The sequence below is a fragment of the Oncorhynchus masou genome, chromosome 31 (assembly GCF_036934945.1).
Source record: "Oncorhynchus masou masou isolate Uvic2021 chromosome 31, UVic_Omas_1.1, whole genome shotgun sequence".
Lineage (NCBI taxonomy): Eukaryota > Metazoa > Chordata > Actinopteri > Salmoniformes > Salmonidae > Oncorhynchus > Oncorhynchus masou.
In genome coordinates, this window is record NC_088242.1 from 10,998,215 (window position 1) to 11,015,714 (window position 17,500).

The 17,500-nt window shown below is 43.8% G+C and overlaps 1 protein-coding gene across 1 annotated transcript in view; it reads right to left on the reverse strand.

Annotated features, from left to right (window-relative positions):
* Positions 1-17,500, reverse strand: part of LOC135524894 (ankyrin repeat and fibronectin type-III domain-containing protein 1-like) — a 102,735-nt gene that overhangs the window by 21,938 nt on the left and 63,297 nt on the right. The window contains exons 14-15 of the mRNA XM_064952745.1: positions 6,257-6,425; positions 3,228-3,394 (exon numbers count right to left, since the gene is read on the reverse strand). Of these exons, the coding sequence (XP_064808817.1) occupies positions 3,228-3,394; positions 6,257-6,425 (336 nt within the window). The remainder of the gene's footprint in view (positions 1-3,227; positions 3,395-6,256; positions 6,426-17,500) is intronic.

Here is a 17,500-nt window from a genome sequence, read left to right on the forward strand (position 1 = left end):
ATTTGTGCAGATTGAGGAAATTAGAGGAGATATAGTGCACCATATTGGCTATAAGGTGAAGATGAGGAATACGTCCCAAATGACACACTATTCCCTATAAAGTGCACTGCTTTTGACCAGGGCTGATTTAGTCAGTAAAGTTGGGGGTGATGGCAAATCCAGTGATTGAATAAGATGCACATCAACACAATACTAACCTGTTTAGAGTACTGACCCAGTCTTCAACACAATACTAACCTGTTTAGAGTTCTGACCCGGTCTTCAACACAATACTAACCTGTTTAGAGTACTGACCCAGTCTTCAACACAATACTAACCTGTTTAGAGTACTGACCCAGTCTTCAACACAATACTAACCTGTTTAGAGTACTGACCCAGTCTTCAACACAATACTAACCTGTTTAGAGTACTGACCCGGTCTTCAACACAATACTAACCTGTTTAGAGTACTGACCCAGTCTTCAACACAATACTAACCTGTTTAGAGTACTGACCCAGTCTTCAACACAATACTAACCTGTTTAGAGTACTGACCCGGTCTTCAACACAATACTAACCTGTTTAGAGACCCGGTCTTCAACACAATACTAACCTGTTTAGAGTACTGACCCAGTCTTCAACACAATACTAACCTGTTTAGAGTACTGACCCGGTCTTCAACACAATACTAACCTGTTTAGAGTACTGACCCAGTCTTCAACACAATACTAACCTGTTTAGAGTACTGACCCAGTCTTCAACACAATACTAACCTGTTTAGAGTACTGACCCGGTCTTCAACACAATACTAACCTGTTTAGAGTACTGACCCAGTCTTCAACACAATACTAACCTGTTTAGAGTACTGACCCAGTCTTCAACACAATACTAACCTGTTTAGAGTACTGACCCGGTCTTCAACACAATACTAACCTGTTTAGAGACCCGGTCTTCAACACAATACTAACCTGTTTAGAGTACTGACCCAGTCTTCAACACAATACTAACCTGTTTAGAGTACTGACCCGGTCTTCAACACAATACTAACCTGTTTAGAGTACTGACCCGGTCTTCAACACAATACTAACCTGTTTAGAGTACTGACCCGGTCTTCAACACAATACTAACCTGTTTAGAGTACTGACCCGGTCTTCAACACAATACTAACCTGTTTAGAGTACTGACCCGGTCTTCAACACAATACTAACCTGTTTAGAGTACTGACCCAGTCTTCAACACAATACTAACCTGTTTAGAGACCCGGTCTTCAACACAATACTAACCTGTTTAGAGACCCGGTCTTCAACACAATACCACAGTAAGGGAATATTATACCCACACACACACACACACACACACACACACACACACACACACACACACACACACACACACACACACACACACACACACACACACACACACACACACACACACACACACACACACACACACACACACACACACACACACACACACACACACACACACACACACACACACACACACACACACACACAGATATCACAGAAACACACTTGTGGTTTTGTGGTTGGTCACTACTACCAAAAGCTGGATTGGTTCTTCACAGAGAAAACACCAGATGGGTTTACTTTCATGCTTTCAACTTTCTGACATGAGAGAGAAGGCTGGGCAGTTATGGAGTTCCTTGACGTTAGACAAACAAGCTAATTAACAGCTAGTACTCTTTATTACATCAATAAAATGACTCCAATTGGATTATTGGCACAGTTGTTTTGGCGCGAGATAAATATATTTACTGAAAAATGGACATAAACGATATGAAAAATACGCTTTGTAACAATTTTCTTTTGATGAATGTGACAAATATGACTCATGCGCTTTGTATTAGAAATAGTAAAAAAATATATATATATATTTCACAGCATAATGATTTAATAGAGTGTCTCATAAAGTGGCAGACTTGAAAGCAACAGTAAAGTGGCTTTATGAAGCAAATGCCTTACACAAGTTAGATACAGCTTCCATCTGAGATAAATAGTCACATACAACTGTCTGTATTCCAGTATAACCTCACCCAGTTCACATATACTACAAGCCTCCCTTAGACAAGTGGTCTCATAGACGAAACATAGTAAAATATTTTTTATTTTACTAGGCAAGTCAGTTAAGAACAAATTCTTAATTTCAATGACGGCTGAGTAACAGTGGGTTAACTGCCTGGTTCAGGGGCAGAATGACAGATTTGTACCTTGTCAGCTCAGGGAATTGAACTTGCAACCTTTCGGTTACTAGTCCAACGCTCTAACCACTAGGCTACCCTGCCGCCCCAGGAAATGGAAATCCGTCACACTGAAAAATGGTGGCGTTGGACGGGTTGAAGTATAACGTGAAGATCTAGCAACCCAAAAGGTGGCAAGTTCGAATCTCATCACGGCCAATTTGTGACCGACCGCCTCGATTCAGTCTTAGGAAGCAAAATTTGAAATGGTGATTTTTACATTGGATAAAGTAGAGAATCAGAGTTATACATTGGTATATTATACACTGCAGTTGAGGACACAATGGGAAAGTAATTCTGCTTTGACAGTTGATAAACTTTTAACTCCCCTTTTGAGAACGTGGACGCTTCATGGCAGAATGGAACCGTTTAACTCTGTTTAGTTTGTAGCTACATTTTGTTGTGTCAAGTCACTTCGGTTCACACTGACCGTGGCGTGCACAGAAAAAACAACTTACTACTTTTTAGTTACTTTGCAACTACTTAGCTTGTTAGCTGACCCTTTACCTAACCCTAACCTTAACCCTTGCAGCTAACCATTCACCTAACCTTAACCCTTGCAGCTAACCATTCACCTAACCTTAACCCTTGCAGCTAACCATTCACCTAACCTTAACCCTTTAACCTATCTCCTAAACGTAACCCTAACTCCTAGCCTAGCTAACGTTAGCAAGCCAGCTGACAAGGTAAAAATCTGAACAGGGCAGTTAACCCATTGTTCCTAGGCCGTCATTGTAAATACGAAATTGTTCTTTAACTGACCTGCCTAGTTAAATAAAGGTTAGATAAAAAAAAAATGTAAAAAGTTTTGGGGGGCAATATTCGTAACATATTGTACGTTTTGAAAATTCATAACATATAATACGAAATGGATGATGGACAACCACAAATGAAACATATCATATTAAATGGAGTATATGAAATCCTCTGAGGCCAGGTTGAGATAAACTATACCTGTAATACATATTAACAAACATCTCCCTACCTGTGTATAGTCTAGTATATGTTGGTGTCTCTGTTTGGCCGTGGCGACCTCTGTGTCCGTGATGGCCTCTCGCAGGGCCTGCTGGGTAATAAGTGCATCCAGGTCCAAGACAGACGACATGCGACAGTACAGACTCATGCACTTCTCCTTGTACGCACTGAAATGGGCTGGAGAGAGAAATAAATACATAGGAATATACACTGAACTAAAACTAATACTATAAACTGAGCTGAAATCAAAGGGAAAGGAAAAGGGGGATACCGAGTCAGTTGTACAACAGAAAGGGGGATACCTAGTCAGTTGTACAACAGAAAGGGGGATACCTAGTCAGTTGTACAACAGAAAGGGGGATACCTAGTCAGTTGTACAACAGAAAGGGGGATACCTAGTCAGTTGTACAACAGAAAGGGGGATACCTAGTCAGTTGTACAACAGAAAGGGGGATACCTAGTCAGTTGTACAACAGAAAGGGGGATACCTAGTCAGTTGTACAACAGAAAGGGGATACCTAGTCAGTTGTACAACAGAAAGGGGGTACCTAGTCAGTTGAACAACAGAAAGGGGGTACCTAGTCAGTTGTACAACAGAAAGGGGGATACCTAGTCAGTTGTACAACAGAAAGGGGGATACCTAGTCAGTTGTACAACAGAAAGGGGGATACCTAGTCAGTTGTACAACAGAAAGGGGGATACCTAGTCAGTTGTATAACAGAAAGGGGGATACCTAGTCAGTTGTACAACAGAAAGGGGGATACCTAGTCAGTTGTACAACAGAAAGGGGGATAACAGTCAGTTGTACAACAGAAAGGGGGATACCTAGTCAGTTGTACAACAGAAAGGGGGATACCTAGTCAGTTGTACAACAGAAAGGGGGATACCTAGTCAGTTGTACAACAGAAAGGGGGATAACAGTCAGTTGTACAACAGAAAGGGGGATACCTAGTCAGTTGTACAACAGAAAGGGGGATACCTAGTCAGTTGTACAACAGAAAGGGGGATACCTAGTCAGTTGTACAACAGAAAGGGGGATACCTAGTCAGTTGTACAACAGAAAGGGGGATACCTAGTCAGTTGTACAACTGAAATGTGTCTTCCGCATTTAACCCAACCCCTGTGAATCAGAGAGGTGCAGGGGGGGCTGTCATAATGGTCATCCACGTCTTCGGCGCCCGGGGAACACTGTCTAGATCCCAGAAATGTTGCATATGTACAAAAAGCTTATTTCTGTCATATGTTTGTACACTGATTTGTTTACATCCCTGTTCGTGAGCATTTCTCCTTTGCCAAGATAATACATCCACCTGACAGGTGTGGCATATCAAGAAGCTGATTAAACAGCATGATCATTACACAGGTGCACCTTGTGCTGGGGACAGTAAAAGGCCACTCTAAATTGTGCCGTTTTGTCACACAATGCCACAGATGTGAGGGAGTGTGCAAATGACATGCTGACTGCAGGAATGTTCACCGGAGCTGTTGCCAAAGAATTGAATATTCATTTCTCTCCCATAAGTCTCCTCCAATGTAATTTTAGAGAATTTGGCAGTACGTCAAACCGGCCTCGCAACCGCAGACCATGTGTAACCACGGCAGCCCAGGCCCTCCACATCCTTCTTCTTCACCTGCAGGAATGTCTGCGACCAGCCATCCAGACAGCTGTAGAACCTGAGGAGTGTTTATGTCTGTAATAAAGCCCTTTAATGGGGAAAAACTCATTCTGATTGGCTGGGCCTGACTCAGTGGGTAGGCCTGGCTCCCCAGTGGCTGGGCCTGACTCAGTGGGTGGGCCTTGCTCCCCAGTGGGTGGACCTGGCTCCCCAGTCGCTGGGCCTGGCAACCCAGTGGGTGGGCCTGGCTCCCCAGTGGGTGGGCCTGGCTCCCCAGTGGGTGGGCCTGGATCCCCAGTGGGTGGGCCTGGATCCCCAGTGGGTGGACCTGGATCCCCAGTGGGTGGGCCTGGATCCCCAGTGGGTGGGCCTGGCTCCCCAGTGGATGGGCCTGGATCCCCAGTGGGTGGGCCTGGCTCCCCAGTGGGTGGGCCTGGATCCCCAGTGGCTGGGCCTGGATCCCCAGTGGGTGGGCCTATGCCCTCCCAGATCCACCCATGGCTGCGCCCCTGACTAGTCATGTGTAATCTATAGAGTAGGGCCTAATATTTCAATTGATTGATTTACTTATATCAACTGTAACTCAGTAAAAGCATTGAAATTGTTGCATGTTGCGTTTATATTTTTGTTCAGTTTATAACAGAATGTCCTGTTAACACTGTATAACAAGACATACAGGCTTCTCCTCCTCCCCAGAAGTGGACTGGAGCGATTGCTATGATGGAGTTACTAAATTCTTATTCTGTATTTTATGCTGCATTTGTAAACACATTTGTAAGAGACAGCGGTCTAAATGGGACCCTGAATAAATAAAGGTTTAACAAAATACATAAATATTACCAGAATATTATCAGTGTATAACAAGACAGTACTACTACTGTAGGGGGGGGAGGTCAGAGGTCAGATCAGCATGGCACTGTGGTACTCTGGAGCCCTCAGACAGAATGACTTAAAGTGTCCCTAGGGAATAGTGAGGAACAGAGAGGAATCTGTGGAATCTACAAAAACTGAACTAACAGAGAGAGAGAGACAGAAAGACACAGAGACACAGAGAGACATATAGAGAGGAACAAAGGCTAACAAAGAGAGAGAGAGAGAGAGAGAGAGAGAGAGAGAGAGAGAGAGAGAGAGAGAGAGACAGAGACAGAGAGAGAGAGAGAGAGACAGAGAGACAGAGACAGAGAGAGAGAGAGAGACAGAGACAGAGAGAGAGAGAGAGAGACAGAGAGACAGAGACAGAGAGAGAGGGAGGAAGAGAGCGAGAGACAGAGAGAGAGAGAGAGAGAGAGAGAGAGAGAGAGAGAGAGAGAGAGAGAGAGGTATTTGAAATATACACATGGATAGACAAGGGAGAGATGGGTGAAAATCCATGTTTTAACAAGACGAGGTGGTTAACAGAAAGCAGTGGTCAGGGTAGACGTACCCAGCTCAAACATTTGGAGAGGGAGGTTGAGGAAGCCGGAGTGTGGTGTGTAGGGGTTGGTCTGTCCAGGAGCGGTACACACATCGTCAGCCGCCGGCAGCAGCAGCAGGAAGGAAACATTATGACCCAACTCCAACACCTCGTGAGTGTAGATACGGAAGTGCTTGGTCTGCAATCAGACACAACCACACAGAGTGAGAATAAGAACAGGACCACACAGAGTGAGAATAAGAACAGGACCACACAGTGAGAATAAGAACAGGACCACACAGAGTGAGAATAAGAACAGGACCACACAGAGTGAGAATAAGAACAGGACCACACAGTGAGAATAAGAACAGGACCACACAGAGTGAGAATAAGAACAGGACCACACAGTGAGAATAAGAACAGGACCACACAGAGTGAGAATAAGAACAGAGTCACACAGAGTGAGAATAAGAACAGAGTCACACAGAGTGAGAATAAGAAGAGGACCACAGAGTGAGAATAAGAACAGAGTCACACAGAGTGAGAATAAGAACAGGACCACAGAGTGAGAATAAGAACAGGACCACACAGAGTGAGAATAAGAAGAGGACCACAGAGTGAGAATAAGAACAGGACCACAGAGTGAGAATAAGAACAGGACCACAGAGTGAGAATAAGAACAGGACCACACAGAGTGAGAATAAGAACAGGACCACACAGAGTGAGAATAAGAACAGAGTCACACAGAGTGAGAATAAGAAGAGGACCACACACAGTGAGAATAAGAACAGACTCACACAGAGTGAGAATAAGAACAGAGTCAAACAGAGTGAGAATAAGAACAGAGTCACACAGAGTGAGAATAAGAACAGAGTCAAACAGAGTGAGAATAAGAACAGAGTCACACAGAGTGAGAATAAGAACAGAGTCAAACAGAGTGAGAATAAGAACAGAGTCACACAGAGTGAGAATAAGAACAGACTCACACAGAGTGAGAATAAGAAGAGGACCAGAGTGAGAATAAGAACAGGACCACACAGAGTGAGAATAAGAACAGGACCACACAGAGTGAGAATAAGAACAGACTCACACAGAGTGAGAATAAGAAGAGGACCACACACAGTGAGAATAAGAACAGACTCACACAGAGTGAGAATAAGAAGAGGACCACACACAGTGAGAATAAGAACAGGACCACACAGAGTGAGAATAAGAACAGACTCACACAGAGTGAGAATAAGAAGAGGACCACACACAGTGAGAATAAGAACAGGACCACAGAGTGAGAATAAGAACAGGACCACACAGAGTGAGAATAAGAAGAGGACCACACACAGTGAGAATAAGAACAGGACCACACACAGCCATGCAAGCAGGCGCATACGAGGAAGTATGCAGGCCGGCACGCACACGCAAACACAGACACACTCACTCTCTAGCGCAGAACGACATGCTATTTGTATTTATTATGGATCCCCATCAGTTCCTGCCAAGGAAGCAGCTACTCTTCCTGGGGTTTATTATGGATCCCCATTAGTTCCTGTCAAGGCAGCAGCTACTCTTCCTGGGGTTTATTATGGATCCCCATTAGTTCCTGTCAAGGCAGCAGCTACTCTTCCTGGGGTTTATTATGGATCCCCATTAGTTCCTGCCAAGGCAGCAGCTACTCTTCCTGGGGTTTATTATGGATCCCCATTAGTTCCTGCCAAGGCAGCAGCTACTCTTCCTGGGGTTTATTATGGATCCCCATTAGTTCCTGCCAAGGCAGCAGCTACTCTTCCTGGGGTTTATTATGGATCCCCATTAGTTCCTGCCAAGGCAGCAGCTACTCTTCCTGGGGTTTATTATGGATCCCCATTAGTTCCTGTCAAGGCAGCAGCTACTCTTCCTGGGGTTTATTATGGATCCCCATTAGTTCCTGTCAAGGCAGCAGCTACTCTTCCTGGGGTTTATTATGGACCCCCATTAGTTATTGCCAAGGCAGCAGCTACTCTTCCTGGGGTTTATTATGGATCCCCATTAGTTCCTGCCAAGGCAGCAGCTACTCTTCCTGGGGTTTATTATGGATCCCCATTAGTTCCTGCCAAGGCAGCAGCTACTCTTCCTGGGGTTTATTATGGATCCCCATTAGTTCCTGTCAAGGCAGCAGCTACTCTTCCTGGGGTTTATTATGGATCCCCATTAGTTCCTGCCAAGGCAGCAGCTACTCTTCCTGGGGTTTATTATGGATCCCCATTAGTTCCTGTCAAGGCAGCAGCTACTCTTCCTGGGGTTTATTATGGATCCCCATTAGTTCCTGCCAAGGCAGCAGCTACTCTTCCTGGGGTTTATTATGGATCCCCATTAGTTCCTGTCAAGGCAGCAGCTACTCTTCCTGGGGTCCAATAACATTAAGACAGTTATACAATTTTTTCTATATTTTTTATACTAAGTTTTTATTGTAGGAACACAAAGAAAGTACAAATAAAGTCAAATAAAAGAACAACAAAAAAAGATCTGTCAGTTACAGTGCACTTCATACCTTCATCATCATATCATCATATTAGTTACATTGACATCTTTGAATTAGACCTTTTCCAAGTACGAAACCCATTTTTCCCAGTATTCCTGACCTCTCTCCTGTTGACTTCTTAAAGCAAAGGTCATACGCTCCATGTGGTGTATTTCTTCTACAATGTCTATCCATTGTGTCACTGTGGGAGGGTCTTTTTGTAGCCATTTCCTAGTGACAGCCTTTTTACTGGCTGCCAATAGGACCTTCAAGAGGTACTTTTCTCTGTTGTGTAAGTTATCAGGTATTTCACCCATGTACAAAGAAATGAATGTTTGTTCTATGTCAAATCCCATTATTTTTCCAATGTTAGATCTTATTTCTCCCCAGTAAGTTTTGATTGCGGGGCAAGTCCAAAAGATATGAGAGTGGTCTGCCCTCAATAGACCGCATTCTCTCCAACAAGGGTGTAGTGAGCCAGTCTGTTTTGATTTCAGTTTATTTGTTATGAAGAAACGTATAACATTCTTCCAACAGAATTCTCTCCATGACCTTGAGTTGGTGGAGCTTTGTTGAGTCTCTAATATGTTCAACCATGTTTCATCAGTTATTTCAATGTTAAGTTTCTCCTCCCATTTCTTTTTAAAATAGTTTGTGGAATGTTTCTTTGAGGCTTGAATACCCAAGTAGAGATTTTAAATAGTTTTTTTTGTTACTCCCCAAGTTGTATGCGTTAGTGAATACTTGGATTAATTTTGGAGGTGCTCGAGGGTCAGTCACTTTTATCTCCCTTAAGAAATAGTGTCGAACTTGTAGGTATCTGTAAAAATCTTGTTTATCCAAGCCATGTTTTTTACTTAGGTCCTGGAAGTTATCTAGGTTCCCATTCCTTATAATTGTACTGAATGATGTGATGTCTTTCTGCATTCATTGTTTAAACCTGCTGTCCTGAGTTGCAGGGATGAAGCTGGGGTCGTATGCGGGCCAACTCAGCAGTTTGATCTCTCCGTCTAAATTATTTTGCTTAACTAGACTAAACCATGTCTTCAGAGAGAAATTAATCCACTGATTTTGTCAATTGTATATTTATTTCACCATCTCCGTATTTCCCAGTACTGACTGTATGGGTATCTCTGTCAGAGTAGTCTCTGTCTTTCCATTTGGATTCCCTTATTTCCCAGTACTGACTGTATGGGTATCTCTGTCAGAGTAGTCTCTGTCTTTCCATTTGGATTCCCTTATTTCCCAGTACTGACTGTATGTGTATCTCTGTCAGAGTAGTCTCTGTCTTTCCATTTGGATTCCCTTATTTCCCAGTACTGACTGTATGGGTATCTCTGTCAGCGTAGTCTCTGTCTTTCCATTTGGATTCCCTTATTTCCCAGTACTGACTGTATGGGTATCTCTGTCAGAGTAGTCTCCATGTCTTTCCATTTGGATTCCCTTATTTCCCAGTACTGACTGTATGGGTATCTCTGTCAGAGTTGTCTCCATGTCTTTCCATTTGGATTCCCTTATTTCCCAGTACTGACTGTATGGGTATCTCTGTCAGAGTAGTCTCCATGTCTTTCCATTTGGATTCCCTTATTTCCCAGTACTGACTGTATGGGTATCTCTGTCAGCGTAGTCTCCATGTCTTTCCATTTGGATTCCCTTATTTCCCAGTACTGACTGTATGGGTATCTCTGTCAGAGTAGTCTCTGTCTTTCCATTTGGATTCCCTTATTTCCCAGTACTGACTGTATGGGTATCTCTGTCAGAGTAGTCTCTGTCTTTCCATTTGGATTCCCTTATTTCCCAGTACTGACTGTATGGGTATCTCTGTCAGCGTAGTCTCCATGTCTTTCCATTTGGATTCCTTATTTCCCAGTACTGACTGTATGGGTATCTCTGTCAGAGTAGTCTCTGTCTTTCCATTTGGATTCCCTTATTTCCCAGTACTGACTGTTTGGGTATCTCTGTCAGAGTAGTCTCTGTCTTTCCATTTGGATTCCCTTATTTCCCAGTACTGACTGTATGGGTATCTCTGTCAGCGTAGTCTCCATGTCTTTCCATTTGGATTCCCTTATTTCCCAGTACTGACTGTATGGGTATCTCTGTCAGAGTAGTCTCTGTCTTTCCATTTGGATTCCCTTATTTCCCAGTACTGACTGTATGGGTATCTCTGTCAGCGTAGTCTCTGTCTTTCCATTTGGATTCCCTTATTTCCCAGTACTGACTGTATGGGTATCTCTGTCAGCGTAGTCTCCATGTCTTTCCATTTGGATTCCCTTATTTCCCAGTACTGACTGTATGGGTATCTCTGTCAGCGTAGTCTCTGTCTTTCCATTTGGATTCCCTTATTTCCCAGTACTGACTGTATGGGTATCTCTGTCAGCGTAGTCTCTGTCTTTCCATTTGGATTCCTTATTTCCCAGTACTGACTGTATGGGTATCTCTGTCAGAGTAGTCTCTGTCTTTCCATTTGGATTCCCTTATTTCCCAGTACTGACTGTATGGGTATCTCTGTCAGCGTAGTCTCTGTCTTTCCATTTGGATTCCCTTATTTCCCAGTACTGACTGTATGGGTATCTCTGTCAGAGTAGTCTCTGTCTTTCCATTTGGATTCCCTTATTTCCCAGTACTGACTGTATGGGTATCTCTGTCAGCGTAGTCTCTGTCTTTCCATTTGGATTCCCTTATTTCCCAGTACTGACTGTATGGGTATCTCTGTCAGCGTAGTCTCCATGTCTTTCCATTTGGATTCCCTTATTTCCCAGTACTGACTGTAAGGGTATCTCTGTCAGCGTAGTCTCTGTCTTTCCATTTGGATTCCCTTATTTCCCAGTACTGACTGTATGGGTATCTCTGTCAGCGTAGTCTCTGTCTTTCCATTTGGATTCCCTTATTTCCCAGTACTGACTGTATGGGTATCTCTGTCAGAGTAGTCTCCATGTCTTTCCATTTGGATTCCCTTATTTCCCAGTACTGACTGTAAGGGTATCTCTGTCAGCGTAGTCTCTGTCTTTCCATTTGGATTCCCTTATTTCCCAGTACTGACTGTAAGGGTATCTCTGTCAGCGTAGTCTCTGTCTTTCCATTTGGATTCCCTTATTTCCCAGTACTGACTGTATGGGTATCTCTGTCAGCGTAGTCTCCATGTCTTTCCATTTGGATTCCCTTATTTCCCAGTACTGACTGTATGGGTGTCTCTGTCAGCGTAGTCTCTGTCTTTCCATTTGGATTCCCTTATTTCCCAGTACTGACTGTATGGGTATCTCTGTCAGCGTAGTCTCCATGTCTTTCCATTTGGATTCCCTTATTTCCCAGTACTGACTGTATGGGTATCTCTGTCAGCGTAGTCTCCATGTCCTTCCATTTGGATTCCCTTATTTCCCAGTACTGACTGTATGGGTATCTCTGTCAGAGTAGTCTCCATGTCTTTCCATTTGGATTCCCTTATTTCCCAGTACTGACTGTATGGGTATCTCTGTCAGCGTAGTCTCCATGTCCTTCCATTTGGATTCCCTTATTTCCCAGTACTGACTGTATGGGTATCTCTGTCAGAGTAGTCTCCATGTCTTTCCATTTGGATTCCCTTATTTCCCAGTACTGACTGTATGGGTATCTCTGTCAGAGTAGTCTCTGTCTTTCCATTTGGATTCCCTTATTTCCCAGTACTGACTGTATGGGTATCTCTGTCAGAGTAGTCTCTGTCTTTCCATTTGGATTCCCTTATTTCCCAGTACTGACTGTATGGGTATCTCTGTCAGAGTAGTCTCTGTCTTTCCATTTGGATTCCCTTATTTCCCAGTACTGACTGTATGGGTATCTCTGTCAGAGTAGTCTCTGTCTTTCCATTTGGATTCCCTTATTTCCCAGTACTGACTGTATGGGTATCTCTGTCAGAGTAGTCTCTGTCTTTCCATTTGGATTCCCTTATTTCCCAGTACTGACTGTATGGGTATCTCTGTCAGAGTAGTCTCTGTCTTTCCATTTGGATTCCTTATTTCCCAGTACTGACTGTATGGGTATCTCTGTCAGAGTAGTCTCTGTCTTTCCATTTGGATTCCCTTATTTCCCAGTACTGACTGTATGGGTATCTCTGTCAGAGTAGTCTCTGTCTTTCCATTTGGATTCCCTTATTTCCCAGTACTGACTGTATGGGTATCTCTGTCAGCGTAGTCTCCATGTCTTTCCATTTGGATTCCCTTATTTCCCAGTACTGACTGTATGGGTATCTCTGTCAGCGTAGTCTCAATGTCTTTCCATTTGGATTCCCTTATTTCCCAGTACTGACTGTATGGGTATCTCTGTCAGAGTAGTCTCTGTCTTTCCATTTGGATTCCCTTATTTCCCAGTACTGACTGTATGGGTATCTCTGTCAGAGTAGTCTCTGTCTTTCCATTTGGATTCCCTTATTTCCCAGTACTGACTGTATGGGTATCTCTGTCAGAGTAGTCTCTGTCTTTCCATTTGGATTCCCTTATTTCCCAGTACTGACTGTATGGGTATCTCTGTCAGAGTAGTCTCTGTCTTTCCATTTGGATTCCCTTATTTCCCAGTACTGACTGTATGGGTATCTCTGTCAGCGTAGTCTCCATGTCTTTCCATTTGGATTCCCTTATTTCCCAGTACTGACTGTATGGGTATCTCTGTCAGAGTAGTCTCTGTCTTTCCATTTGGATTCCCTTATTTCCCAGTACTGACTGTATGGGTATCTCTGTCAGCGTAGTCTCCATGTCTTTCCATTTGGATTCCCTTATTTCCCAGTACTGACTGTATGGGTATCTCTGTCAGCGTAGTCTCTGTCTTTCCATTTGGATTCCCTTATTTCCCAGTACTGACTGTATGGGTGTCTCTGTCAGCGTAGTCTCTGTCTTTCCATTTGGATTCCCTTATTTCCCAGTACTGACTGTATGGGTGTCTCTGTCAGCGTAGTCTCCATGTCTTTCCATTTGGATTCCCTTATTTCCCAGTACTGACTGTATGGGTATCTCTGTCAGAGTAGTCTCCATGTCTTTCCATTTGGATTCCCTTATTTCCCAGTACTGACTGTATGGGTATCTCTGTCAGCGTAGTCTCCATGTCTTTCCATTTGGATTCCCTTATTTCCCAGTACTGACTGTATGGGTATCTCTGTCAGCGTAGTCTCTGTCTTTCCATTTGGATTCCCTTATTTCCCAGTACTGACTGTATGGGTATCTCTGTCAGAGTAGTCTCCATGTCTTTCCATTTGGATTCCCTTATTTCCCAGTACTGACTGTATGGGTATCTCTGTCAGCGTAGTCTCTGTCTTTCCATTTGGATTCCCTTATTTCCCAGTACTGACTGTATGGGTATCTCTGTCAGCGTAGTCTCTGTCTTTCCATTTGGATTCGTATTCTGAATTGCACCAACACACCAGGGGTCTCAATTGGGCTGACACATAATCATCTTTTAGGTTTGGTAAGGCCATTTGAGTTCAGAATTGTGTTCAAGTCCCCTCCACAGATAAGTGTGCCAGTGGTTTCTGTGGCTATTAAATCAAACACCTTCCCGTAGAAGACCGTGTCACTCCCTGGGGGTGCGTATACATTAAATAATGTAACTTCCTTGTTATCCCGTTCACATTTAACAAGTATAAATCTACCCTCCTTGTCTTTTATTTCTGACATAAACTCAAAATTAACTGAATTTGGGATCAAGATTGTAACTCCCCTTCTACCCATTTTGTACGAAGAAAAAAAAGTGTTCCTATATCCCATTTTCTTGAGTTTCTCGTGTTCAGGTGTGGATACGTGAGTTTCCTGCCAGAATAGTATGTCAACTCTCTCTCGTTTCATCTCTGCTATTACCTTCTCTTGATGTCACTCCCCAGTCCGTTTACATTGAGACTGATGACCTTATATTCCCCATGATGCATCGACATCAATGAAAAACCCTGTGCACCATATCTGCCTGCATATCATGAAACGAAAAATGAACGAAAAATCAAGAACGATAATAAAGTAAACCAAAGTGGGAAAATAATTAGGTATTTGGACTCCCATGTCAGAGGACTGTCTCTTGCCTCTGGGGTTTGAGGGGATGAGCCTGTCCGCAGGATGGGCCCCTCGCTCAGATATGAAAATGCATGACGTAGTCACAAACAAGACCTGGTGGAACCGAAAATAATAAGGGCGCCTATTTCATAGCTTATACACATTGGTTAATTACAAGTGAAAACTACATCGGTCAGGTGTGCATATCATGAATCCTCCCTTTGATACGCCCTTCTGTCGCCCCGTTGTCATTGTCATTAATCCTTAGCTAATATATATGTTATTAACGTGACGCTACTTAGTGTGTTCGTAAAGAACACATGCTTTTGGCTACGCACCCTCAGCATTGGGGGAAATTAGAGGATATATTTTACCTATTGTAATGTCAACCGTAGCAACTCAAAGTCTTAACAGCGGTAACTATTCATTCTGTTAAATCCCGTTCAGTGTCTTACATCCTCCCGTTGGAAATGCCTGAGTCTCTCTCGGATGTGAACGTCTCTCGCCGAGATGGTTTCCCTCTTTCTCCATGACCCTGCTTGTCACCAACGATCCATGGGAGAGCCTGCTCGAGTCTTTCCGCTGGTGATGTCGCCTTTCTCCTGGCGGTATACTCCACCGGGAAGCCCCTTGTCTTCAGGTCCTCAGCCGCCTCGTCGGCATAATCGTATGTAACCGGGCCGTTTTCCAGAAATACTCGCATTTTTGCCGGGTCTGGTGTTTGGAAGCGAATACCCTTCTCTTCGAGTGCTTTCTTAATGGGGGCGTATTCTTTCCTTCTTTTCAGTATCTCTCCCACGTAGTCAGGATCACAGAACACTCGTTGGCCTTGGACGTTAACAGGCTTTTTCCAGGTTGCATCTAAGACTTTGTCTTTGACGGAGACTTTTAGGAACCGTACTACTATGGATCTTGGTGGGGCGCCGCTGGGGGGTTTTGGCGCCGCTGGGGGTTTTGGCGCCGCTGGGGGGTTTTGGCGCCGCTGGGGGTTTTGGCGCCGCTGGGGGGTTTTGGCGCCGCTGGGGGGTTTTGGCGCCGCTGGGGGTTTTGGCACCGCTGGGGGTTTTGGCGCCGCTGGGGGTTTTGGCGCCGCTGGGGGGTTTTGAGGACAGAGCTCGGGGTGCTCTCTCGCGATTCTCAGGTCAGTGTCGTCTTCAAGCCCTTGAATAGATCGCCCAACAAAGTTGAGCATAGAGTATTTTTCTGCGCTCTCTACTACGTTACAAAGTCTAATGTTGTTTCGACGTGAGAAACCTTCGAGTTCTGTCACTTTTGCCTGTTGTGCGTGTTGGCTTTTCAGTGACTGTTCAAGTACTTCCTTGACTGCGGAGTTCTATGTGTCCGTTTCACCAATGCGCTGTTCTGCGTCCCCCATTCTTGTAGATATGCTGTGAAGTTCTAATTTGTTTTCTTCCAGTTTCTGGTTAATGTCCTTCTTGAACTCATTTAGTTATTTTCTTACATCTTCTCGAAGTTCCTATCGTAAGCTTGTGAGCATGTCACGCCCTGGTCTTAGTATTTTGTGTTTTCTTTATTTATTTGGTCAGGCTAGGGTGTGACATGGGTTTTGGTATGTGGTGTGTTTTGTCTTGGGGTTTTTCATAGGTATTGGAATTGTGGCTTAGTGGGGTTTGCTAGCAAAGTCTATGGCTGTCTGAAGTGGTTCTCAATCAGAGGCAGGTGTTTATCGTTGTCTCTGATTGGGAACCATATTTAGGCAGCCATATTCTTTGAGTGTGTGGTGGGTGATTGTCCTGGTTCCTGTCTCTGTGTTACTTTGCACCAGTTTAGGCTGTTTCGGTTTTCGTTTTACATTTCTTGTTTTGTAGTGTTTGTGTTTAGTTGTTTTATTAAACATGAATCTAAATAGCCACGCCGCATTTTGGTCCGACTCTCTTTCACCTAAAGAAAACCGTTACAGAGCACCTCGCGCAATTCCTCTTTCATCACCTCACGAAATGAGGGTTCTTTTGCTGCTGCGATCTTATTTGCGCTAGCATTAGCCATTTCGGGTTCATCGACGATTATATCTTCTGCTGTCTTGTTATGGGCTGCTGTTGTAGCTCCGAGACTGTTTCCTATTGTCCTCTTCTCCATTTTGCGTAAGTTATTATAATGCTCAGAGTAAATACTTGAATTTAGGGGGTGAAATACCCAACCGATGTGCAGTACGAAGAACTAGGCAGCCATTTCCTAAGTTGCGTCACCAGAAGCCGGACAGTTATATAATTAGTCATAACAGTACAATACATTCACAACAGATTTCACAACACATTTTGGTATGACTCAGCAAGGCAACATTCCAGCTTTTCAATCTGTGTCCGGATAGATATTCACCTTGTTTTTCTATTTTCTTTTTATCTCTAAAGTAATGGAACATTCTGGAAGTGAAAAATGTTAAAGCCATTCTGTACGTCCAGTTTTTTTGGGAAAATAAATATGTTCAGTTGTTTAGGAACATCAGAAGCAGAGAGCTGAGGCAAGCTATGTGTGGTGCACTACTTGTGACCAGGGACCACAGAGCTCTGGTCCAAAGTAGTGCTCTTTATCGGGAAATGGGTGCTATTTTGGGACACAGCCAGTGAGACACTCAGGGAGATAGATGGCTTTAAAACGGGGAGCCTGGGGAAGAGCTCAGCTGATTTGTGTTGTTAACAAGCAAAGAACAGAGTGTTCAGCGGTACAGAGAAGATAAAATAGAAATAACGAATGATCAACTATTCATTGACGCGAAACTCCGGACCATCAACCATCCAATATGGCTCCTGTCAGCGCCTGATG